The sequence below is a fragment of the Girardinichthys multiradiatus genome, chromosome 23 (genome assembly GCF_021462225.1).
Source record: "Girardinichthys multiradiatus isolate DD_20200921_A chromosome 23, DD_fGirMul_XY1, whole genome shotgun sequence".
In the NCBI taxonomy this organism is placed as follows: domain Eukaryota; kingdom Metazoa; phylum Chordata; class Actinopteri; order Cyprinodontiformes; family Goodeidae; genus Girardinichthys; species Girardinichthys multiradiatus.
Window position 1 is genome coordinate 16,760,669 of NC_061815.1, and position 27,187 is coordinate 16,787,855.

At 40.5% G+C, this 27,187-nt stretch overlaps 1 protein-coding gene across 3 annotated transcripts; it reads right to left on the minus strand.

The window, feature by feature from the left end:
* Positions 1 to 333: 333 nt before the first annotated feature.
* On the minus strand, positions 334 to 27,153 carry cyfip2 (cytoplasmic FMR1 interacting protein 2). Of its 3 annotated transcripts, none has more exons than XM_047352659.1 (30): positions 26,964 to 27,153; positions 18,532 to 18,680; positions 18,360 to 18,449; positions 17,443 to 17,520; positions 16,730 to 16,831; positions 15,688 to 15,869; positions 15,495 to 15,591; positions 14,542 to 14,670; positions 14,352 to 14,456; positions 14,172 to 14,260; positions 13,794 to 14,031; positions 13,477 to 13,629; positions 12,498 to 12,637; positions 12,257 to 12,404; positions 11,908 to 12,061; positions 11,565 to 11,721; positions 11,382 to 11,478; positions 11,218 to 11,294; positions 11,003 to 11,111; positions 10,780 to 10,899; positions 10,494 to 10,693; positions 10,334 to 10,421; positions 10,088 to 10,231; positions 9,839 to 9,929; positions 7,039 to 7,169; positions 5,632 to 5,704; positions 5,436 to 5,530; positions 5,071 to 5,309; positions 3,849 to 3,996; positions 334 to 2,045 (listed from the first exon to the last, which is right to left on the minus strand). In XM_047352659.1, the coding sequence occupies exons 2-30, from the start codon at positions 18,646 to 18,648 to the stop codon at positions 1,878 to 1,880; spliced, it is 3,759 nt and encodes a 1,252-aa protein (XP_047208615.1). In that variant the 5' UTR covers positions 18,649 to 18,680; positions 26,964 to 27,153; the 3' UTR covers positions 334 to 1,877. The 3 variants fall into 3 exon arrangements, with proteins under 3 accessions (XP_047208615.1, XP_047208614.1, XP_047208616.1); XM_047352658.1 differs by lacking the exon at positions 26,964 to 27,153 and adding an exon at positions 20,737 to 20,859 and having other exon boundaries at positions 5,632 to 5,705; positions 7,037 to 7,169; XM_047352660.1 differs by lacking the exons at positions 18,360 to 18,449; positions 18,532 to 18,680; positions 26,964 to 27,153 and adding an exon at positions 18,074 to 18,136 and having other exon boundaries at positions 5,632 to 5,705; positions 7,037 to 7,169.
* Positions 27,154 to 27,187: the final 34 nt, after the last annotated feature.

Below are 27,187 nucleotides of genomic sequence, written 5' to 3' on the forward strand. Positions count from 1 at the left end.
CTGACAGCTGTCTTCTTGGGAGTCATTTTTCTCTTCAATTAGACAGATTTAGACAGACTTAACGTTTCTAGTTAAATTTGTGCAGCTATTGATTTCGGAAATATAAATTAAAGGGTGACTCCATATTTTTCCCCTTTACTTGATCTATACATCAAAAAAGCCAGAATACTCAGCTGTTAAATAAAATCATTTACATCTATTGGTCCGTTGCTTTTGTTTGATTTTTTTTTTTGTCGCAAATTAAAATCGACTGAACATTTTTTTTTTTTATGTAACAAAAATCAGTCATATTTAAAGCTCTACTTAACAACAAACCACACTGAAACATTTTTGTTTAAGTTAAACATTTTTATTTCATGGAAATACAACATAGGTTCAAATCCTTTGCAGGACCATTGTTCTACACTTTATATTCCTTTATCCATTTTTTTTTTTTTTTTACTTGAAAACATTTTCACTTGTACAACCATATCATAAACAAAGCCTCATGTCACAAATGGAGCCACCGATGACAATAAATTACATCTGCCATGCTGAAGTTTAGACATGATACATTGGTACCTTCATTCTTAACTAGATTAACCTTTAAAAGAACAATAGGTTGAAGTTGAATAAATAGAATAAAAAGACACTGGATTTTACAAAAGAAACCTTCTGTCAAAACAGAGCTGAAACAGATCACATGGCTGTTTGAGAAGTGGTCATTCTGAACCATTTGTTACATTTTCTTTTCTTTATATGAAACAATAGAAGAGAATTTGCATATTTTAATAACACTGTTAAGGTAAACCAAAAGTCCAACAATAGTAAATACTGACTCTATATCGGAGACTGCCCTTCATTTAGTTTTAGCTATTTTCTCTTTACTGTAACAGAGTATTTAATGCTCATCCACTCACACCAAAAACAGCTTGATCTTCATACAGCCTAGAGGTATTTGTCTCATCTTGTTTCTTCAGTATTTTTTCTTTAAAAAAAGCCTACTTTTTTTTCAGATGAATATGTCTTTTCAAAATTGTAAATAATATCACCATATTCATTTACAGAATATAAAAATCTTTCCAACTAACAAAGAAGGGGATAAAATAAGAGTGGAGGTTTCCAGTCAAAATCAGAGAGGCGAGTATTATACCAAGAATGTGTCAACTAAAAATATTAAGAACAATTTAAAACAAGGACTATTACAACACTCAACACTTCACTTTTTTCTTTTTCAAACAATGAAATTTTACAGTGGAACCTTTAGCAAACAAAACTGGATTGTTAGGAGGCAAAGAAGGTTAGAAGAGGCCATAAGATGAATAACAGCAAATCAAAAAAGGCAAGCCAGGTGTGGAAGGAGTAATGAGTTGGTGGTGAGATGAACCCTGGTAGACACTGTGGTGCAAGATGGATGTGGGCAGACCAGATTGTGATGGAGACGAGTGAATGGATTTAAACCAAACTAGCTTTAATGAGCAATGCATTTCAATTTTGTGAGATAGATTTTTGTCTCAGATTCAGTTTTTTTTGTCTTCTTTACTTTAGTTCGACCCATTTGTCAGTGGTCCAATGCAAAACCTAGCAGCTGAAATAATAGAAGAAAGCATGCACGATTCTGAGTGGGAGCCACACAGAAAATAAACTAAGATTAAATAAAATAGAAAGGTGTGAATACGCAGTCAAACATCTGCTCTGGCAGACTTCTCTGAAGAATCCAAAGAGAGCCGCATTTCAAATTAAACTGAGATGATTTGTCAGCGGATTCTTAAAGCTGCTGTGATGAGGCAGACATTAGCATCGCAGCTAAAAGGGGAAATGTATTCATGTATGTTTGCATGTGTGTGTGTGAGTGTGTTTTAGAGACTGTGTGTACTATTTGTCAAGGCTAATTTTTTTCAACAAGTGGTAGCTAGGGACTGGTGTATAGGGGGCTGGAAACAGCGAACGTGCTCCACAGTGGAACTGTCAGTCTCCACCGCCTTCATGTACTTGTTGAGGATGGCAAATATCTCATTGTTGAGGATCTGGTACTTTCTGATGCGGTCTGCCATCTTCTTCAGTGGCTGCAGAGGAAAACAATAAAGCGGAAGTGGTGGCCTTTAATCATATATCTTGTAAAGGATTTATGCCCATTGAACTTTTGCACCATACATATGTGGAAGTTGGTACTGAGAGAAGAAGACTGAAAGTTAGATATTTTCATAATCAGAGAGGTGTTTAAAAATGAAGTCAGAGGAACCACAGAGAGGAAAGAAGATATTTAAAAGGAACCTGTGTTTTCTCAGACATGTCAAGCCATGTCTGCGGTACAATCAGGCCTGAGAGAGAGTAAAACTTTCAGCAAGTAATGCCCCTTTTCCATTGGCTCTTTTTAGGCAGCTCCGCTCCGCTCCACTTGGTTTCACTCTACTCGGCACAGTACCAGTTGTGTTTCCAATGACCCACTGACGGCTCGAGCTATGGCGACTGAAGCCCCGCCTCCAGCCGTCAGTGTAGTGCTGTGGCACGATTAACATTAGTGTGGCAAATGTCACACAGCAAAGTAATCTGCGCGAAGCAATAAAAAAAACCAAATAAACTCATAAATAAACTAAATACTTATATAAGACATTCTTGCATATACAATGATACAAACATTATAAGTTTTTTTTCATGTACAAAATGATCCACTGGCATAATTATCTGGACCACAGCCCAGCCAGAACTTATAAAATAAGGCTCAGAGGTTCTGATGTGAGGGGGGGTGGCAGGAGAAGTGGAGAAGAGGGACGCTGCTGTCTGGACTGGTGAAGCTTTAAAGCTGTGCCTCAATAACGAAAGCAAGGACTTTAAAATGCAAAACCGCAGACTTCTGACCGCGATGAAGTTAGTTTTAGGTTGGATATTGAATATTTGTGCTCCGTGGATTCAGTGGGATCTTCCTCCCGTTTGACCTGATGAAGGCAGTTTGATTATGGGCAGCTGCTGTCTGCCTGCTCCCTCCTCCTGAACACGCTGGTTCGCTCAAGGACCATCAATAAATTCCTGAATCAAACACGCTGTTTCATAGTGGTATTGTTTTGTAGGTTTTGGGGAAAATGTATGTGCCTCTGCACAACTGATTTTAGGTGTGATCAGCTGGTCTGCATGTTTTCAGAACGCTGATGTGTCCTTTTTCTTTTCCTTTAGCCTTCAGGCATGGTTTATGATTGGTAAATAGTGAAATTATATTTCGGTATGACCTGCTACGGCCATTGCGGTCCTTAATATTGCTGTAGTCACTCTTGAGTTTTATTAACGCCACATGTAGTCCTGGCTCAGACCCGGTCAGACCTGCTCAGAACCAGGGACCAAAAAAGTAGGTACCGGTACAGAAAAAACAGTAATGGAGCGGAGTGGAGTGGATCAACCCAAATCGAGCCGGTGGAGAAGTGGCATAACAGGAAGGCTGAATGGAATACTGCAAAGCAGCTCTTTTTTTTATATTGCTGATCTGTCAACGTCTCATGACAGAAAGGCTACAAAAAATATATTTATATATAATACAGTTATTAAGTAAGAATTACACTGAGCTAAAATCACTGTTTGGTAGGTCGAAGTTTCACAAAAACTGGAGATAGTTATAACCAATAGCTTCAGCACATTTATTTGTAATTTTATGTGATAGACCAATACAATTGTAAAGTAGAGGGTAAAGGATACATAGTTTTAAATATTTCTAACAAATAAAAAAAAAATGTGATTTGCATTTATATGCTGTCCCCTTCCCTTTCACACCCCTAAATAAAGAGGAGCCAATTGCCTTCTGAAGTCCCATAATTAGCTGTAGAGAGGGTTTTTTTGTATCCAGCATGAGTGACATAATGCAGTGGATGGAATGTACTCACCACATTTTTGATGATCTCGTCTTTGCCGTCTTGCCTTTGAACTTTGAGCAGGTGGTAACAAAAGTCGAAGAGGTCAAAACGCCGCTGCTGTCCGAGCAGCACGATGATGGCACACCCCGCCCAGTTTAGCCCATCCCCAAAGCACTGCCTGCAAGAAAAGGTGCACACAAAACAGCATATGAGTTTGCAAAATCTAAAGTACCCAAAGTGCAACAATTTCTCCTCTCTATGCTTGACAGTTGGTTATAAATAAAAGTGTGTCACCAGCATTTCTGCTTTGACTGGTTTAAACATATTTTAAAAAAGAACCTTGGGCTGATCCTCTCTCTGTTGCAGTCTTAGCTTTCTCTTGCTGATGAAATAAACCAAACTAAAAATACATAAAACTGAAGCAGCAAGGACTGAAACTGCATAAAAAACACAAATTCTCAGAACAGCCTGAGACCTGCTTCCTAACCTGACTCAACAGATGGTTTGTTAGAGTTCACCATCTGGGAGGTTATAGTTCTTTCTACAAGGACAGACATTTAAAACACAGTAATAACTTGCTGGTCCAAGGATGTCTGTCGCTGGCATGATTTACATTACAGAGCAACATACCAGCGCTTAACCTATTATGCCCGTCCTCTGAATAAACCAGTGCCATGCAAAAGCATCTTCAGACTACCTCAGCGTTACTGAGTGGAGCAAAGCGTAGAAGTATGCCATTCCTAGTCATATTATAGAAACACGGTGCTAGCTGCTGTCTTATGTGTGATATATTAAAATCTCATCTCTTGTGAGACAAATGTATTGTTAAAAATGCTAGTTCTGATATAACGTTGCTGCAGCGTTCATTTTAACCTCTTTGAGAACCACAATTACAGAGAGGTCTTTCAGCTGTATCTGTTAATACAGATCATTGATTGGCCTGAGTTAACTAAACCTTGGCGACAAGCATGTTGAGACTCTCCAGAAATACTGAAAAAGTGCCTGGATCAGCCTTCTTTGACTGAATCTTCTAGTAGTCTGGACCTCTGTCCTTCACAGTGTACACTGTGTAAACACCAGACTGAGACTGATTGCTATACCACCATAAAAACTGTGCCCTTAATCTTCATGCAACAATTTCTACAATGAAAGTTCTATCACATTTTCACAATTAGCAGCTCATGTTCCTGACAGCTCTCACCTGCGAGCAGAACACAAAGTGCTGCACAGATGTCGGCCAGATGCTACTTACTCTGCTGTAAATTCGTGTGTGCCGACGGGGATGCAGTAGACGAACTGCATGGCGCTCCACAGGCGATGAAACTCCATGCACTCATCCACGTGCATGACGCCGTTGGTGGGAGGAGGTCCGCGCCAAACCCCGTCCTGCAGGAAGCTGCGAATACGTGTCAGGATGACCTCGAACATGGAGAGGCCGCAGCAGAGACGCTCTTTGGTCAGCAGGTCCCCTTCCCTCGCAATGGCTATTTGCTAGAATTTAAAGATAAAAAAAAGAATTTTCTTTGCAACGCAAATACACACAGAATTTGTAGAAAAAGAAGCAGATCATTCTTTGCGCATTTAGTTCCATCCCAGCCAAAAGGGTATCAGACTCACCTGAGGAGTTCCTAGCCTCTCGATCAGAGGCACAAGGTGGAGAGGGGCGTACTTTGCTTCCAGCCTCTTCATCCTCACCTCCAGTCGCTCTCCCTCTGCATAATCACAAAGCACCAAAGCTCTGAAGGCACGTCCACATATTGCAGCAGTATTTTTCCAAATTCTGAAACTGTGAGCAATCTGAGCTTTTGTCTACCTTTGATGTAGACTCTTGGAAGAATGTTCTGGAAAGGGGCGGCATGAAGAAGGTCACACACTTCCTCCTGGGACTACGGGTCAAGCAAAAACGCAAAAACACTTTTTTAGTTAAGCATCGAACTTGCCTTGTTCCACCATCAGTACATTAGTCTAAACTTGATAACAGGTAGGCTTCACTTCTGGAGGTTGTAGGGCTCTGACTATGTGCAGTAACTAATACATTTTATTGTCATTACTGAAAACATCCAGATAAAATCTTAATCCCCGGCTTTAAACATGTGAATGGTTATAGAGGACTAAGTATTGTCCTGTTGGAAAAACACGATCCATACAAAGTATTGACAGCAGGGGTACCAATAATTGTAGCACAGGTTATTTTGTAAAAATAATCTCTAAAACTGGGATTTTTAACAAATGAAATAATGTGTTCAAATTAAAAGTCAGATGTATCTTATTTTTCAGTGTGAAGTAAAAATACTGCAGTAGAGTATGAAATTAGTGTGGAGGTTTATGTGATTTTCCAAAGTCACTAACATGCTAAAGTGCTTGTGAAGGCGACTGTTAGCGACAGCAATTCAACTAAATGCTGCAAAGCGGCACCCTGAAGCCTCGAGTGGAGATCGTGGATGAGAAGAGAGCCATGCAATGATGAAAGTCAGAAAAAATACACAAACAAACTCCGTCTGATGCAATCAAAAGCAACACGTAAACAGACCAAGTCAGTGCAGTCACACAGAAATGGAGAAACGATGATGAGAAAAATACAAGTAACAAGGCAGAAACGGAGTCAAAGTTTAGAGAATTCAGAAAATAAAGCTGAGGAATTCAACACAAGACTGTTTCCACAACCAAGCAGAAAAATGGAATCACCTCCTCCATGGAAGACAAGGACATGGAGATTTCAAACTTTATGATTATGAGCCTGTCTATAAGGACAAACAAGGTCATGACATATGTCCTAAATGACATTTTTACTTCATTGCTGAACGAATGACGAAATCTCAGTCCTTTTCTTTCCATGGCAGATTGGAGATGAAATTGCATGTGCAATAAAATAAATAAAATTAATTAATTAGTTTAAAGAAATTGATGTGATAAAAAAAGGAACAAATGGACTCTGTGTTATTTTGAGATCAACAAAATCTACTTCCTTACCACCTGTGGTAGTTGCCAGCGTGTAATGAAAAATAGAGTTGTATTTCAGACAAGAAGCCCATCAAAGATCAAACACACCCTCAAGCCCGACAGTTTTTGATCGCAGTATTTGATTTACACAGAGACAGTCGACATTATAAACTGAGCAGAAACCTTCAGGCACCCAAGATAGATAATCACAAGAGGAGCTGGTAGGAGCACAGCAGATCAGGTAAAGGGAAGATGGAGGCAGGTGGTAGAAATGCCTTACCAGAGCTTGCTCAATGAGCAGGCAGAAGAGGATGGCATTTCCAACCTCCCTTAAACTCTGGAAGACATCTGTCTTCAGCTCGGCATATTCAATGATATCCTTGAGCTGGTGATGGAAAAACTCCAGGATACCTGAAATGGCAGGAAGAGAAAAATAAATCCAAAATGCCCAGAAAATGTCTGTTAACAGAAGTATTTCCCCCCTTCACAGGTTTTTTTTTTTTTTAGTTTTTGCTTTATGGTCACAACTAAATGCCTCAGGTCAGATCTTAAAACGAATGTTAAAATAAAACAACTGGGTAAATACAAAATGCAGTTTTAAAATAATGGTTTCACTAAAAATGTTATCCAAACCAACCAGGTTTTATGGGAAAAAGAAATATCCCCCAGAACCCAATAACCGCTTGTGCCACACTTGGCAGCGCCAACTGACATCAAGCATTTGTGATAACTAGCAATATGTGTTTTACTGGGGAGGAATTTTCGCCCACTCTTCTTCACATTATTACACCTTCTCAATCTTCATGCTAATGCAAAATAGTTTGAATTCAGCCAAATAGGAGAGTGTTTGAGCATGAATGACCTGTTTATGGTCATTCTGCTAATGCATCTTAAATCAGATTTAAGTCTGGACTTTGACTAGGCCATTCCCGAACCTTCATTCTTGTTTGGTTTTTTGAGCCATTCAGAAGTGGACTTGCTTGTGTGATTAAGCCATTATCCTGCTGCACAACCCAAGTGTGTTTGAGCTGAAGAGCAAATGCTCTTTGGGACTTTCTAGTTGAGTGCAGAATTCATTGTTACATCAGATATGACAATCTGCCCAGGTTCTGAAACAGGAACGAAACCCCAGACCATCCCACTTCCACCACCATGTTTGACTGTCAGTATATGATTCCTCTTCTGAAGCGCTGAGGTAGTTTTACACTAGATGTAACAGAATGCAGATCTTTCAAAAAACTGCAATTTTGTTCCGTCAGTCTGCAAAATATTTCCCCAGAAGTCTTTGGGATCAACATGATGATTATTATTTGTCTATTCCTGAATTTATTACTGATGACCAGCCCATGTCAGCACAGAAATACCAGCTGGGCTGTTGATCCAGTCTGCTAGCCATTTACTCCACCGATCTTTGTCTCTAATAAAAACATTATTTGACAATCTGAAATACTGAAGTGTGACTAAAAAGCAAAAACAGAAGAAATCTGTCCAGGGTCAAATACTTTTTTACAACACTGTATATTGCACAACAGTTCACGGCATTACAAAGCATTATGTGTCCAATGTAGCCTCACGATCCCCCTGTTAATCACGTATCTCCAGGTTAAATCAGGATGATCTCAACTGGTAGGTATGGCTGTTGTGACCCACATTTGGTGAGAGCATCAGGGGCAGAAGGATCATTAACAAATGGCAAGAACATCACAAGAGGTAAGTTCAGGAAGTCAAGGTAACAAACATCATTAATCTACAGATTACTGAATCCTTAAAGGGATAATTCATCTGACTGACATCTGAACTAGAAATCTGGGCAAAAGCATGGGTGCAAGTCAGGCAAAATACTAAGACGCAACACTAGGAGATAGTGAAAAGCACACTATCATCTGGATCACGTGTATGGCTGTGTACTAATCAACAAATTAAATTGAATTAATTTTTACCTTAAGGGTTATCATGTCATGGCTTAATCTCATAACAGTACCACCTAAAGGGCTAATGTTATCATATGTTGGGGCCAAAAACTTCAATTCCTCAGATTCGAACACAATCAGCCGTTTCTCTGTTTGTCAAAGCAGGTTTGTGATTTCAAAATGCACTTATCTGACACAGCAAGAGCGTTCAGAAGCAGGCCTTAAGGTCGAGTGATGACAAATCACATTAAACAGCTGAATGTGGTGCAGCGTTGTAAAGAAAAATCAGCACAGTCATGCCACAGTGACAACAGAGATCTGAAGAAGTCAGCAGTCAGACCATCAAGGCAGACGTGGATATTGGTTAGGCAAAAGCAGGAAGTTCAATTAGGTGCGATAACATCAATGAACAAATGAGTGTTTGACCGCAGCTGCTTTGTGTATTTTATCTTGTGCCATTTGCTACACATGTAGCAATAGCTGAAGTGACATTTCACAACTAAACAAGTTGAGTGGGAAAACTGTACATAGATTTTCAGAGTTTAAGTAGCATTAAGTAACATTTGACAACTAGATTACTATAGTACAGTTAAAGCCTCACCAGTAAACCACCAAGACTGACTATATATGGAGAAAAATTTGACTTTCAGCTGCTTCCATTCACTATACCCATGTTTCACCAAACCAGTTTCACAATGTTTATCATCTTTGGCATCTGGGAATATTTGCAAGTTTGGAAAATTGTAGTCATGAAAGGCATTATCCGATCACGCTGCAGAAAGAAACTTTAGGAATGAGAACATTTTTCAAATTTTTGTAATGGTTTGTAAGGTTTTTGCCTTTTTCAAAGGTAACATCAGAAAGTATTTCCACAAAAGAACAAGGCTTTTCCAAATCTCTGTTTAGTGCAGAGCTAGATAAGATCAGAATAAAGCTAGATTCCAGCATCCTTATCTTCCTGCCATATTTTTCATCAGTGCTTACATTGTAACAACACAGTGTAGTGCCCTCTGATGGAACATGCAAGTAAGCAATAGAAAACTCACTTGGGCACAACTTGTATAATTTTTTTTTCGCAAGTGCCTCCCCCAGATGGAATGGCGCCCTGGACAGTAAGCCATATTGCCCATATTAAAAATCACCACTGGTTACAGATCGAATTCAGCTCACCTGGGGAGCCGTACTCATGGCGCGGCAGACGGCAGATCTTGGGCATGACTTCTATCAGAGTTTTTACATACTGCAGAATGGTGCCCTGTAACTGCAAAGTGACAGAGAAGATATATGGATGACAGCAGACACAGGAAGGAGAGAGTACAAGAAGAGAGATAAGAGAGAGTAAAAAGTTTTAGAAGCCAGCACATTCAGGGGGAAGAAATATGTTTATACCCGTGGAGAAAAAAAATTAAGATAAAATACCAGGCTCTTGACAATCTTGAGAAGCTCCTCCATCACTACGGCAATGCCTTGGTAACCGAGGAGGCGGCAGATGGTCTTGAAATGAGGCGGGCCGACAAAGTTTCTGTATGAGCTGTATATGTGGGAGTAGGCAATGTTCAGAGGCTGAGAAGAAAAACAAAGAGTGAGGAAAAACAATCTCAGTCTGAGCTACATTCTTCTTAAAACAGGTAAGGCTTTTTATTAAAAAAAGGAACCTTGTCCTACCTTGGACCCATACAGGTAATAAGGCTGCACATTGGCTGGCTTATCTCTTTGAGGCTCCTGGGTGAAGGGAATAGCTGTACGTACAAAGCTGAGGGGATGGGGGGGGGAAGTTAAACGCTAAGAGGTGGAAGCAAAATGATAAATCTACTATTATACTGACCGGTTTGTGGATCCATTGTAGCAGTAGTTTGGAAGGAAATCAAAGTTCAGCTCCCAGAAGACGTGGAGTGTGATTCGTCCGTAGGGGGCCGAGACATTGTGGTTGGCCTCACGGAACATGGCGTCAAAGCTGTCCAGAGTCATGTGCTTGGACAGCAGCCGGTGGGTCAGCCTGTTGATCTCCAGCAGCCACTCCAACTCCTGCCCAGATGTTAGGAAGCAGCATGAGAAAGATGATGCACAAGGAAACAGCATACCTTCACCAGTGTTCCCAGAGAATATCTTACCACTATGGAAGTCAGGTCCTCACTCTCAAAGCGGCTGATGGCATGGTCCAAAGACTTATACATTGCGGCTGAGATCCTCTGGGTGATCAGGCGGTTCAGATCGATTGATCGACCCAAAAGCTAAAAGATGTACAGTTAAACAGACAAATCAAGTGCAACATTAACAGTGGAAATCACTGGTATCCACAAATGTGAGAACAAAACATCTCCAGTTTCTGTGTACCTGTACGTGTCTCTGCTTGAGCAGCGTCTCGTAACGGTTCGATGGTGGATACGGAATGATGACACCATAATTTTTACACTCCGCTCTGAAGCGCTTGTCTAGGAGGACACTGTGGATGGAGCACACCAAACTGTATTTAGAGGAAGTTTACATAAACTGCTTCAACATCTGCCAACAACTTTAAGCAGTGCTTAGGAGAACTTAAGATCCTCTACCTTCCGGCCATTGCCTTGTAGTAGGCAAATATCTGATCAGCCAACTTGTACACAAACTGATCAAAGCAAAGGTTTACCTAAGAAGAAGAAAAACTCAATGACCTGTGTTTCTGAGAAGGATTTTCTTATTTGTTTAGACTTAAATTGTGGCTATTACCCCTTACCTCGGCTTCAATTTCATCATAAAGGAACTGCTTCTTGAACTTAGTGAGAGCGTAATAGCCACTGTCATTATACAGGTCTAGAGGATACAGAACATATCTAGAAGAGGGAGGGTGGAAGTTGTTATTATGAGTTTATTTACGAAGGATAAACCGAAACCGATCGTGATGGTGAGCTAGTCTTACTCCATCATGGAAGGCTCCTTGGTCTCCAGGATATGGTCGGTGAGAATCCAGGGCATAGACATCTCGATGGGGAACTGGATTCTGCGGCCCATGGTGAGCTCCAGGAAGAACTCCCTGAACCACAGCTGGGACAGGTCACAGCACTGCTGCAGGGCCTCTGCTCAGCATTAGGATGAGACAACCGAAAGGGATAGGGTTACTAAAATGTTGACAAAAAAACCTTTTTGTGTTGTTTGTTGAAACTTGGCCACATGCAGGTTTGCAGATTGCAAAAATAACGAGATTAAAGAAGTTTGACCTGAACCAATGACTTCTTTGAAGCCCTACTGGGTTCTGAACTCACCACTGAAGTTAAGCAGGTGTGTGAAGAAGAAGGAATGCTTGTGGAAGTCTTCTATGGCCACCACAATGGGTCCATCAAGACTGCTGCGAAGAGTTTTCTTAGATCCACTCTTATCTGCTATTAATGACTCCAGCATGGTGCGTACCATGTAGAGCTGCAGAAAAACAACAAATAAAAACACAAAAGTGTTTTTTTTTTCTTTGTTTAGCTAAAAGGCTTCTCTTAAGTTCTGGCATACAGATGCTACTGCAGCTTTTTTTGCAAACCTCTGTAGTATTTGGCCCAATTTGGGAGCAAGTTATGAGACATCCTACTGCTCTTGTGAGAATATATTGCTTTGCTTCTTTACCTGTGTGCTGGAGGGGCCCACTGCTCGACGAGGCACCTTGATGTCAAACCCACCCTTTGGGTCCTTTTCTCCCCTCAGACAGGGGTCGTTTGGAGGCTCTCTCCCTCCCTCCCAGTCACAGACAGTCTTTCGAATGGCCTGCAGGACACTATGTAAGAAAGAAAAAGCAATGATAAAGGTAGTCCAAACAATAGAAATGTTCTTCATTAGGAAGAGTTATTGATTTTGATGTTACAGGTACCTGATAAGGACATTCTTCTTCTTGCGTACAGCCTGGCGCAGCGGCTCTCTCAGGGTCACCTGAGCAAAGTCCTGCAGAGCTGCGTAGATTGTATTCCTGATGGCCTGATTGAACACAGACTCCATGCGACCCATCAGAACCTACACAGTACAAGACACATAATTATTGTCTTTATCTTTACCAACATTATGTTTCTCAGGACTCCCGATCCTAAACTCAGCTTTTAGAATGTCATTTCAAGATGAATCCTATTTATATTATATACAGTGCCTTGCAAAAGTATTCCCACTGTTATTATATTATATCCCACATTATCCCATAACAACCACAGACTTTGGTGTATTTTAGACCAACACAAAGTAGTGCAAGATTGTGGAGCGAAAAAAAATATATAGTTTTCATTAAAATCTATTTAAAATCTGAAAGGTGTCGTCTCCCTTTGTGTTTATTCTCCCTGATTTTTCTGTCTTTTGGGGTTAGCCCTGAATACTCACATTCTTAAACAGCTTTAGGTTTAAGCCATTTCAGCACCTGAATATGCTATAGTTCTGGCTGTTCTTTTAGGGTTGCTGTCCTCCTGGGAGGAGAACCTCTGCGCCAGTCCTAAGTTTGTTTTCAAACTCCTTCACATTTTTTCTCTGACCTGTCTGCTGTGTTCCTTTGTCTATATGATGCATTTCGATCACAGATGTTATCCAACAAACCTCTGAGGCTTTCACAGAGCATCTGTATATATACTGAGATTAAATTACACAGCGGTGGGCTGTAGGAGAATTTGTTGCAGTGGATTTTGTTTAAGGAAATCAGGGTAAAAGGTGCTACATGGATATGCATGCGTAGGATGGTGGCAGCACCATGCTGTCGAGACTCCTCCAAAACACGTGCAGCTGTAGTAGTAGCAAATGGTGGTTTTACACCAATATTTACTCAGAGGCGCTGAATAAAATTGCACGTAACTTAAAACATCCCAAACATTTACCTGCAGCCCTTTGATCATGGCAATGACCTCAACGAGGGCAAACTTCTCCTCGCTGGTGTAATTATAACGTGTGGCCCGCTCATACTCCTCCGCTGTGCCCGGACAGTCCTTATTGCAGAATTTATCTGTGGGATGCACCAGCTTCCAGGAGTACTGCGGGAGACAAAGCAGCGTTAAAAACAGATCAAAGCCAGAAAGATCAATGGTAAAAACAACAAAAAGAGGCCTAACTTCTCTAAACCCACACATATCGACATCTGGGCATAAGCAGTTCTCCCTGCCCACAGCGGAACATGCAATCGCAGTCCTTTACTCACAACTTCCATGACGTGCGTGCTCCACTTGGACAGCAGCTGCAGGCCCCTCAGAGCCAGGTCAAAGAGCTCCCTGTACTCCTCGTCCGACTTCTGGCTGTCCAGGCCGGAGCCCGTCACCACCTCGCTGTTGCTGTAGCGCGCCAGCTCCGAGATGAAGCGGATGTGGTCGTCCCTGATCTGCACCATCTGCTCGCACAGGTTGTACTGCGGGGAGATGCTGCTCTGGGTGCACGTCCACCTGTGCAGAGGGAAAACATAAATGGAGGTGTGGATGGAAAGCGAGAGCAGATGGGAGTTTTAATGTTGGTTTTGACTGAGGGCAACAGGAGGCTGTATCTTTAACCTGTTTCGTTGGCTGTATGGGTATGGGTAACTTACCTGGACTTGTTCTCTTCATAGTGAGCACTCGTCTCTATGTAGCGTGACAACTCGATCTGCATGTCTCCGAAAAGCGGCACGACTTGAAGCTGATAAATAGATTTATTGAACACCTTACATTTAGACATGTTTCTGCATCTGAGACAAGCCAAAGACAAAAAAAAAGGTAGATACACTTACTTTGAAGAACTTGTCGATCTTGCTCAGGTTGATCCTCTTTTTGGCATCTAGTTTGTAGATATTACTCACATTCCCGTCCATCAGGTACAGACCAAAACCCATAACCTGCCAGACATGAAGAAGAGATGGGAGATTTCATCTTGTTTCTTACAGGCTGGTAGAAGATGAAGAAGTTAGATGTGCTTTTTACCTTAAGCAGCATGTGTTTCTCACTGGGCGTCAAATACATTTTGTTTTCATAATAGTCCACGCAGATGTTGACGATGTCAGCCAAAAGCTCCTCGTAACCGGGAATAACCTCCAACTGTTGGTGCAGGCACTACGGAAGAAAGAAGAAAAACAAAAACAGCAGACCAGGCTTCAGACCCCAAGTAGGAAAAACACGGACTACTTCCCAGAACAGTTAGTTTTGTCTTGAAGCACCAAACAAAAATTTGTTTTTCTTTTCCTTTTTGTGGAGCTTTTAAACTAAATGGCATCCATGAGATCCTTGCATCATCTGCCAAATATTGCTCTTTTAGACTTCCAAATATGTGTATAATGGAAACATAAAAAATAAAACATAAACACTCTTAGTGAAGCAAATGATTTTTGTTATTTGTTTATTTCATTAAAAAAAAAAAAATCTGAAATTAGATATTTCTTTTCAAATTCCAAAGCATTTTTCAGCAGACGACATATATTTTCAATCTGTACAACTAAGTGTGGCCATTGGGAAGGTAAAACTAATTTAACTTAGAATCCTTTTTCAGACTTGAACTTTTTTAATTAAATAAGAAACTGTAGAAGTGAGGACCTGAAGGTTTGCCAGTCCTTTTTCTACTTTCCTTCAGATGTCTGCGCAGAGGATAACTATAATGTTCCATTATCCACTTTCTACAGCCAGTGGGTCTCTACAATATTGAGTTTAAGCATTAACAGTCCATATGCTTTATTATTAGAAGATTTTCTTTCCATTTGCTGAAGTTCTTGGCCTAAAGTTTCTAAGTGGTTGTTTTCACAAGAAAACCATTGGTCAGCTTCAAAAAAAAAAAAAAAATACAGATGTGAAAACAAAAATGACATTTTTATGGCACCAAAACCACAGGCACGCAATTTTATAGTGACACCCAGAAGATGAAGATGAAGAAAGATCACACTAACCTGAGTGATCCTGTTGTGGTTGGCTAAAAACATGGAGAGATTCTGGGACTCCTGGATGGACTGAGGGTCAGCCATCTTCCTCAAGAACTGAGCTGCCCTGAAGTCACAGTGAGAGAGAACAAAGTCATTTCTTTTTACAGAAGCAAAACAAAAAATCTCAAACGTAAAGATGGTTTTATGTAAGGGTCAGAACCGTTTGTAGGCGGAGTGATCATTCTTGACGCTACATTTCATGTTCTTGAGTTCATCCAGCACCGCAAACATGTTGATAAATTTGCCCAGTGTGAGCAGGTAGGCCTCCGACACAAAGTCTTTCCTCCTCTCAGCGTGGCACAGACGCTTCACCTCGCTGCAGAAGCGCTCTATGGCTTTCCGCTGTGAAAACATAATAAACATCAGCCTGATCACCGATGCTGTAATCAGAACAGAAAATAGGCCAACAGCAGCTCTGGTTGTCTATCAAGATTAGACCTGCACATTTTATGGTCTGTGGGCCCCATCCAGCCTTTGAGATGTCTCTGTGGTCAATATAGAGTTTTGACTTAAACATGCATTAAATGTTAATTCTGCACACAAATCTGGAAATAATTTTGTTTTGAAAAACAAGCTTTTCTTTAAGAAATCTGCTGTCACTTGTCTGTTTGAGTAGCTGTATTAGCACCCTGTGTGTTCACCACATGCTAAAAAGAGCCCTTGATAGAGAATGAAGAGTTTTTAACAACATAATGAACTCTAAATAAGGACTGCATCGTCAACATATCAGTGTGTGCATAACAATATTGCCAACAACAGTTTGAATTAACACTATAAGAACTTGTATATATTTTGTTTCCACATGTGCTTTTCTAAAAAATTATTATTTAGAATAAAACAATGTACAGTTTTGGTAAGCCACATTTTATTGATTAGTTGCAATGACTAATGCTACCAGCAGCCTATATATGTCTATATATAAAAACATTTGGAATAATAGAGTACAGCCAATGATCCAGCCCCCAGCGACTATACAGACTCATGTCCAGAGTCACTCATGTGCCCCTTTGGTAAAATTAACCCTTGATCTAAATCTAGTTGGCTGTTTGTGAAACCGTCTGCTCCAGAGATCTCCTCTGTTTAAATTATATTTAGACATGTTTCGTGGGGGGGGGGCTTTCCCTTTAAATCACAAACAATACTATAAATCTCCTGACCTTCACTTGTTCGTTTGAAAAATCAGGCTGGACCATCTAACTCACCTGGAAGTACATGAACTTCATGAGCTTGGTCACTTCTGGTTCCAACACCTCCACAGTTTTCTCATAGATCTCCACTCTATTGGGCTGCTCGTTGCATTTCACCTAACAAACACAAGGGGGGGCCATTATTCAGCTTGACTTGGGAGTTCAGTTTAGAATCAGAATCAGAATCAGAATCAGAAAAGCTTTATTGCCAAGTACGTTTTTTGGACATACAAGGAATTTGTTTTGGCGTAATTATGTAATTAGTAATTAGCTTTGAATCTAAAACCAAAAGGAAACTATTTACTAATATTCATTTTGTTCATTTTGGGTATGTTTTGTCTGTAATTAAAACAAAAGTTATGTTCAGATTGAATAAAGACTTGCAGGTATCCCTAAAGGCCTGCTGAGGAAAAGGTTTTCCTTTCCAGATACAACACTGCAACATGATGTTTTCAACAAGGTGGCTGTCACAACAAGTAAAGAGCGAGCCGAAGCACATAGCTGGCCACCAAGCTTCTGCTACAGCCGCCAAATGATGCCACTTTTGGCAGGTCAACGTCCATGTTCACTAACAAGGTTTGTTTGTGTGCTCAATCTGCACAGCAACGCATGCTTGATTTTTTTTTTTTTTCAGGTAAATTTGTTTCTGAGGGATTACTGATGTAAAAAAATAAAACTCCTCTCTATAAGAATGTATCAATAATAAGGGTTTTCTTTGTTTTTTTTACCTGTGGAATGGCTCTGGAGCAGCTCCTCCATGTGTAGAGCATCACAGCGTATTCGTGTCCTTCCTCCAGCATCTCATTCTGCACAAATGGAGAATAAACACCAGATATAATTCAACACAAAGCAATTGAAAAGTCACTTCTGAGGAAAATCTGACATGATAACTTCAATTTCCTGTATGCAGGGCTCTGCAAACGTTATTCATACCCGTGTAACATTTATTTTATATTTAGATTATTAACCATCTGAAATGTTCCCTCTGCTTCACAATTGTGAACTACATCATGTTGGTCTATCACATAAAATCCCAATAAAATACAATGAAGTTTGTGATTTTAATTGTAACTCAAATCACTATTGAATTGTTTACAAAGTCACCAAACAACATCGCACTTGTCAAACTCATCAGCTGAGTCACTTGTTCCCAAACTACATGAATATTTGTGCAGGGCTTGATGGCTTCCTCTCTTAAAATAGGTAACCATACCCACCCTGACAGTCTTCAATGTCATTTCCACTCCCTGATCAAGTAAAGTTATATAAACCACCACTCCTCTTTGCTAGTCAAATCACATTCTCCATTCATTCAGTGTCAGGGGCCTTAGTGGTGTGGGGCATTACTGATTCACCAACCTGTGAGTGGAAAGTGTGTCTGTAAGGGTGCGTGTGTGTTTTGTCCATGTGTACAAGATGAGCCGAATGAGGACAAAAGTGCCAAATGATGTTCAGTTCAACTAAAACAAGGCTCCCTTTACGAGCACGAGGCTGTTTCCCACAGAGGGTGCTGTGCTGACGAGAACAGGAACAGAAACGACTAAATGTGGAGTACAAAAGAAATTACGGAAATATGTGTAAAAATAAGGCTGACAGCAGGTCAGGGAATTTTTTTCTTTTTCTGTAGCAGAAAACTTGGGCTCACCATGCTGGAGTGGACTGTGGCTTGCTCTATGTAACGGGCGATGCCGGTCACAAAGGCGTTCCTGTCTTCAAAGTTGGTGTCAAAGTTCGCCTGCAGGAACACAGACAAAGCAGTCTTAAACAGGCTCTAAGGGGGGAGGAGGGTTATAGTGTTAAATAAGCGAGGGGTGTACCTGGTACATAATGGAGGAGGGGGGTGGTTCGATGCATGGCTGCTGGTCTGGCAGCGGCAGCTCCTCCAGCAGGTCCACGTTGGACAGAGCATCCTCCAGCGTCACGTGGGTTGTCATGGTAACAAGGCCTCACTCAACAACACCTGGGTCTGAGAGAGAAACCGAGACAGGAAGTAGGTATATGAGCAGAGTGCAAAGGTGCGCTGAGGAAGCAGATTCCCTTTAACCTCTTATGCTCCAACCCCCGAGGGAAGAATTTTATTGTCATCACCGTAGGTTCCCTTAGCTTAACATAGACATGTGTTGTAGCCACAGAAATCTTAGAATTTTGACTAAAAGCTGATAAAAAAAAATAAAACATTTCTACGAACACCAAGCACAGTTAAAACTAACTGCACAATATGGCATCATCGGTCTCAGCTGCTCAGCACACAGCTTCACGTAACCAGCATGTCTGCTGAAACCAGAGATCTCACAGACTCCACTAAGTTTTGTCACAATCCCCCCCAGGATTTACTTAAACAGCAACAAAGGAAGACCAGAACTATCACTTGCATTTAAGAAACACAATTATGATTATTTAAATAGAGTTTGTTGTTTCTGGGAAAAACTCAAGTAGATTTGAACGTGTTAATTCGAGCACAATCTTCAAATAAACCCCTTGAGGCTTAAGAGGTTAAAGCTAATGAGGTGACTTCTCTCTAAAATCAAACTTGCTTTAGATAGAGTTTGTCACCTGTAGAACATCATCATCATCAGTCGGTTTTCCTTCTTGTTTTGCCATTTTTTTGTAAATCAATATTTAATCAAGATTAAATCTACCCTCCCATAAACAAGCTTCCACACTCCCAGGCCTCTGGTGACATCACATAAGGCAACTGATCGGACTTCTTTTGAGCTCGTCCATTTGTGCTTTTCTTGTTTTATGTTATTCTTATGTTTTCAATCAAAACAGGTGTTTTCCTGTGGTCCTTACAGCTGCAACAAAACGCTTGAGCCGTATGTGTAAACGCTGCATGGATTACATGGATGGCAATTTGTGAAAAATAAACACAGGGAAGTGATTTAGGAACCCATGAGCTGCAAAGGAATCGGCAACCTAAAAAGCACAATCTTTTTCCGATCAGTAACCACTCTATATGGAAGCGCTACCGGGTCGCGCTGCCAACAACCCTCCGCAGTGTGGAAGCTGTTACTGAGGGAAGAAGACTCCAAGCAATTCAGCTTTAACAAGGTGTTTTAAATGATGTGAGAGTAAGAGCAGAGATGGAGGTCATTTCTATGACATGTTTGCAGTTGATTCAGGCTGTGAGAGAGTGAGGAAGAGAGGAAGAATTTCAGCAGACAACACAAAGGCTGAATGGAGGTCAGCAAAAGTGGCTCATTTCTATCATCTCAGCTTTTTACCTCTCTGTCTGTCAGGGAATATGCTGAATTTTAGAAATGTTGGCTGTTTTTTTTTTTTTTTTTAGAAATCTCAGAGTTAAGATAACAATCTACATTCTGTAGATGAACATAGAGAGAGCTGTTTTCGTAATTCTAACTGCACTAATTAGTTTGCAATACAAGATTCTACAGCCTGTTTGAAATATCATCTCTAATCTTTTTGACTTTGTGTTCCTTATATAAAAAATAAAAGATGGCTCATGGCAGCAAGGTTAGGGAGGTAGATTCTGAAAAAAATTATACCGACATGTTAAAGCTTCACTAACGGCGGAGTTTCAAAATTGGCCATTCTCATCAACCCATCTCTACTCGGAACCTATATTGAAATTAGTCAAAAGTCACTCAGTCACAATTACTAACCTTAACCCTGACCACGTCTGCTAATACGAGCTGACATCAGCTCCCTTCATGTGCCTCTTGTGATGTCATTGACCGAAAAAAACAAAAACAAATGAAAACCTGACATTTTTTCTGCTTTTTAAAAACTTTTTCTTACAAACTTAATTACCAAAATAAGTTTTTATCGGCAGATGATCTTCGTTAGTGCAAAAACCATACATTAATGGATAGCATGTTTAACTTGTGAGCAAAATAAATTCACTTCACAAGGTGCTTCAGACAGGGAAGGGGTTGGCTAGACTTGCAAGGCTATCAAAAGCACAAATGAATGAAAGACAAAGTAAAACGAATCATCTGCTGTTTAAGCTATTTAAAACAAGACTGGAGGCGTTTGATTGACAGATAAAATGAAAGCAATACCAATATTCTGAAGACATGAAGACGGTGCTTCTCAGTCACACGAGTTCCCTCCATCATGTCTAGACGGCTTCATTTCCGCTTGTGAGACTTTTATGCTTTGCGCAGACCTGTAGTTCTATCTCCTCATCCTGCAACCGTGCCACCTCCCCTCTGACTTCACGGCAACGCCTGACAAACATGCGTTGGGAGCAAAAAAAAAGGGGGAAGAGGCCCCTCGTCGTTTCTCTTTTGGCCCCTAGTGGGGCATGCATACTCGAAGAAAGTAACTGTTGAAATGCCACGACCTGGAAATGTCAACGATCTGACAGAGGCGAGGAAGGCTATGAAAGCGAAGGACATTTAAACAAAAACAAAAATGCAACCATCGCACAAAGCCTTCAGGCCCCCTGACAAATGTGTTTTCCTTTGAAACCCTGAGCAAGCTGATGTTTCGGTCACCTAAAATAAATAGTGGGTTGTATATAAATATAACAGCTTTAATACATATTCATACACCGATAATTCACTTTTAACATCTACAAAACCAAGCCTCATCCTGGCAATCAAACAGCATATGTCACGTGTCACTGTGAAATGTGGGTCTTTACGTCCCACAGAGCAGACAGTGCTGATAATTAGCTTAATATTGAAGGCTGGGACTGCACAAAGGGAGCCGGTAGGACAGGAGGAAAACCACAAAAAAGGCATCAGCTGATAAGCAACTTTAGAGGATCCAGAAACATTCAAACATGTCTTTCCATATTCCATTTTTTAATGAGAGTATTACATCACATTGTTGTCAGTTGCACCTACATGTGCACATCTACGAATGATCGACAGACGAAGCAAAAGGGAGGTGGGTGGAGTTTCCTGTCAAACTGTCAAACCAAAAGAAAAAAAAAACGCAAAGGTTACCATGCTAAAGCAAACCACCTGGGTCAGAGTTATGACTTTATTGTGTATTTTAATAATGCACAGCTGATGTAGGGATTATCATGGAAGTAATAAACAAAATTAGTTGACGAAACAAAAAAGTTAGTGAAATGATCAGCCGTGTTATCTTGTCTCTTTCATTTATTTCCTGGTGCCAACATAGATGCCTTTTACTGTGAACTGTTATTGCTTATTTTCTGCATTTAAATAATGCTAGTAAAAAAAAAAAAAAAATTACAATTTGGTAATCAATTAAATATAATAAAACCAAGTCAGAACACATACGTGTGAATGAAGTGTGTTGTTAGAAGAAAGTGTTTGTTCTCCATTTATCTGAGGTTACTGCATTAGGCCCAATTCATCACAAGCTCTAGCAGATCCTGAGGGACCTGCTGTGAGCGTGAACTCTCATTGGCTAAGACAGTGCCGTCGTCAACCCATTCCTGTATTGAACATGTCCCATTTATGACCAACTGACAATACCTGGAAATCATTACATTTATACATATAAACCTAGAACCGGAAGTAAGAAAAAATGTTTTTGGTCAATTATTTATTTGCTGTAACAATAATTCTTGGCAATGTATCTGATACCATTGGAAAAGCTGTGTATTTCTTTTTAAAATCCTGCCACATTTGTAAGGTTAAGGCATTTGTTGGTTGAGCAGCGGAGCTGAGTATGTGGGCTGCACCAATGAAAAACATGCCAATTTCTTTCTGTCAATGCCAAGCAGCTTATTCTGCTAATGACTCTTGCCTGGTAACTATTGGTTTGGATGATTGAAGTCTGAATAAACAAGGCATACTGGCAAATTAACTATTTATTCGTTTAACAATTGCCTTGGCAATCCGTTGAAGAACCGTACACAGTCACAACAGCCTGGGATCTCCTCCTCATGCTGGTCACCAGCTTGGTCACACATTGCTGTGGGATGGCATCACATTCTTTAATCAGCAATTGTTTCAAATAAATCAACAACTGGTCAGTGGAGTTGAGGTCCGACTGCAAACAGGCCATTCCACCCTCCTCATTCCCAAGTTTTGGAGGTAGTCTGATCGCGCCGTAGGAATGAAAATTTACATCTTGGAAGATGGTGTTCGGACCCTAAGAGTGGAGATGTGGGATTGACACTGGTAGCAGAATCTCATCTTGATATTTATCTGCATTAAGATTGCCTGCAGTGATGACAAGTCTTGTTTTTCCAATAAGGGAGATGCCGCCCCACCCTCACATTACCGCAGTTAGAGAAGACCCACAAATGCATTTTCCTCACAAATGTTGCACAATTTAAGAGGACATAAACCGGCTTTTATAAGAAATACTGCCAAGAAGGATTGTGCAACAAAGAATCAATATCAAGAATAACAAGATGGTAGTAGCTGGCTAATTAGTGAGTTTTAAACTGGTCAGCAGCCGTTATAATGTGCGCATTAATTTCCAATTATTTCAGCCATACTGTGCATAGCATTCCCCGTAAGAATGATGCATTTTTCTCCATCTACACGACAACGGAGGCCAGGATGTTTTCAAACCATTATGCTCTGAAACCCCTTCTCAAATAGTGCAATTTTCAGAGAATACGTGTGCCATTGTCCTTTAAACGAACATTAGAAACGCAACTAAACTTTTCCCTTTTTACCAGAAAACGCTGTGTAAACAGGGCATTATTTAGAACTTGGAACATACAAATTCCAACTTCAGAGTAAAAACAGAACAAAACAGCTGTAGCCTACAAATGACATAAATGATATACTGGGACTTCTACTCATTGGCCAACCTTTTAATTAAACTGTACATTTTAGGTTTAAATTAGTAAAAAAAAAAAATGACTGGCAGAAAAATGTGACTAAATGCCAAAAAATTCTGATTCCTAAGGTTATTTTGGCAAGGTGCAACAACCCTACTGAAGTGTCTATTATTATTTTTTTAATGTTTTGTTTTCACATAATGTAGACGGGAAAGAGAAAGGACACACTGTCCGTTCTAGAGTCTTAACTAGGGATGTACCGATGTGAAGATTTGGGCCGTTATCGATATATGATATTAATGTTGGTGTTATGGCCAGTAACCCTTTTGACACCGTGTAAAAATGACCACAATCATGCACTGAATCACTATCACTGTCACATGCCCAAACAAATCCAACATGACCAACCTCAGTTTTAACTGGGGGACAAATACTGATGAGTTCAAAAAAGACCAACATGAGCCAATACCGATGTTTATGCAGATATTTCGTGCATTCCTAGTTTTAACCAAAGCCTATAAAATATTTTATACAGTCTATGGCGTTACTGGTCTTTACCGGTTTCTAAAATTATTTTCACCTCAAGCGTACAAATCTACACACATCATAGTTTCCATCATGTTAAAATTTATTAAACAAAAAAGGCAAAATAAAAATAAAAAAGTACTCTAAAAAGCTGTAAACTGTATGTATAAAATAAGTAATATTTAATAATAAAACCCGGCTATGCCTTATTACAAGCTTAAAGCAAACAAAAAGAGACTCTAAGTGTCTTTTAAGACTTTGACCATCCACAAAAAGTAAAGCATGAATCATGCAGCAGCTCCAGGCACTTTGTCTAACTGACAAACACCCTCAGTGATACCAAAGTCCCATCTGTGCTTGGGGATACAGACACAGCCTAAACCTTGGCTTGGCTGAACAAACTTTCCCACCCTCTACCAGACTGTGCTCAACAGTTGGAGTGTCTGTGTATCGCAGTGTGTATGTACATCCTTATAAATGAAAAAGGGCCCCTTCATTCCCGTCCCCGGCACTTGGTAACGAAGCTCAGCCTGCACAAGATCGCACAAGAACAGCTATAGGAGGCAAAAGAAGAGCAAGTTTCTTACCAGAAAACCTCCCCACTAGCTAGATAGTTAAAACTGTGTTTAGAAAAAACTCAACCCCAGACAATCTCACACGTTGACTAGGGCTATTTTGAGAAGTCATCCAAATAGTATCACAAAAAAAAAAAAAATGTGTGAGACTGCAGGTAAGCCATGGTGGGAAAGTAGCCCCACTGTATGTTCTAGTTGGCTGACTGTCATCTGTCTAGCAGGGAGAAAGTGTGTCAGTGCCAGTGTCACTCCCCTTAATGGGATCCCTCCCTGAAGCTAGCTTCACATACACAGTCGTGCAAACAACAGAACACGATCCCATCATCTTGGAAGCAAGTGAGCATTTGAAAACAAAAAGCCTGCTGATGATTCCTCACATCACATAGCGGCATCAGCATCTGAGTGGTGTACAGAGTGGAAGCAGGTGCAAGACTCTGGTCTGGCTGAGGTATTTCACATACCGACTGTTGTGGAAAACAAGGCTGCATTCCCATGTTGTCATGATCTCATGTTTTCCAGAGAACAATGAGCATCACATGAGAGATGGAGAATAGCTTGGCTTCCATCCCCATTGTGAACTGGTAAAGTGACATTTAAACATTTGACCCTGACAAGTATTTTGCAGAAGTTTTTTAATTTCTTCCTACTTGCTGTATTTGCAGTTACGACAACAGGAACAGGAACATCTGTAGCTGATTGACAGCAATTTTTAACTACCACTTCCCATTTCTTTGAATAGTTGGCATATCATTGGCATCTCACCATCCAGTTTTGCTTCCCAATTCACTTAATAGGAAGCACTAATACTCTAAACGGTTGTCAGTAATGTGAGATTCTTACAGCATGAATACCTTAAGTAGAAAAACCATGATCTCATTGTAGTTTCACAAAGATTAAAGGCAAAAATATTTAAATATTGCACTGACTTTAATTTGAAACAAAAGCTAAATTTAGTTCAAATGTTTCTGCTAAAATAATATACTCACTAGTAAAGTCACTGTATCATTAATCTCTCATTGCACCTAATCTGAAAGGACCTGGATGGAGATCAGGTGTCCCAAGGAGACCATTGGAGTACAGTGAACTCATTTTCATGAATCAACTTTAAGATGTTTGGGCTTTGTGACATGGTGAATTATCCTGCTTGAAGTAACCATCAGGGGGCGAGTACACTGTGGTCATGACACACAGTCATCACTTAATTCCCCCTTCTTCAACACCCTGATGCTCCGCATGAACCTCAGCTAGTTGTCTTCATCACATCTAGATTGCTAAATACACTGAATTGCTGCAATGTATTTGGCTGTTTCACTATTTGTGTTTACGAGAAATTAAACAAGTATTCAATTATACATTTTGTTTATTATTCTTACTGTTACTACTGTAACATTTGCAGTACTTGATATACTCATTGCAGATGTCCTTTATTCCACTTTTTTTTCACATTTAATGTTAATTATATAGAGCTATTCTCTTATTTATGCTATTTTAATACTATATCTGTAATTCACCTGTCTCTATGCTGCCATAATCCCTGAATGTCCCCCATGGGAATCAACAAAGATCATGAATGTAAGCACCACTCCTTGAATACATGATCTTAGTATATTTTAATGATTTTTAACCCTGTTGTTTCCAGATCTTGCAGATGAAGAGCTATAATATTTTTGCACGCACCAAAATAAGCATCTGAGCATTTGCAGCCCCCGTTTTTTTTTTTTTTTTTTTTTTACATCAGCTGTAAATAAGCATTTACGGCTGGGAGGGTTTAAAAAAGAGGCAGATTCACACTCGGAAAGATGAAATGAGCAGCAGCCGTGTTCATGCAGACGTGTATATCAAACGGAAGTAGGCTAGGTGGACCTGTTCTCATCTCTCAGAAGGCCTGAATGTCTGCCGCCGGCTGTGATGGCCCTGAAAGCATCTGCATTGTTGAAGGGATCAACCGGCGGGGTGGGGAGCGGGGGGTTACAGACCAGAGGGAGAATGGCATGTAACATTAATGAAATTATATAAAATTTAAAAGGTGATCTGAAGTTGAGAGTGTGTAATCGACACATCCGGACATGCATCGTTCATAGTCTTCGAGCAGTTTTCAGCCTGGAGAATATCGTTTAGCTTTACGTGCTCCATCAGTCATGAGTGCACTTGCTGCACGGAAACCCTCTCCTCACCCCACCCATCTCAGTGTGAGCTACGATGCCGATGTAGGCTAACGGGGATCCCATTCATGTCAAAATAACAGTAACAACCCACGCCTCTCAGCCCGCAGGTTTCCCACGGATCGATCTATGCTCCTCTCTGCGCACAAGCAGGAAAACAACGGGAAAGATGCAGAAAGCAAAATAGAAGAAGCGAATGAAGGAAGGGAAAAAAGCACTCCATTCTCCAGCCATCATCACTACCAATCGCACATCTTCAGCCCCGGTCCGCTCCCACTGCATCCATCGCTCCGTTTTACACATACCTGAAAATTGCATGTCCGTCCGGCGACGAACAGGCGGGCGGTGTCGCGGTCTGCGACGAGAAGCCGACGATTCCTGGATTTATTATTATATTGTCCCCACTTCGTTTTCTGTGCCGACTGATGCTCTAGTTTCGCCCAGTTCCAGCCCAGTGCTAATCCACCCTACACAAAGAGCAGAAAATGGCTGCAAGTGCATATTCTTAAAGGGACAGTCACAGTGCGAT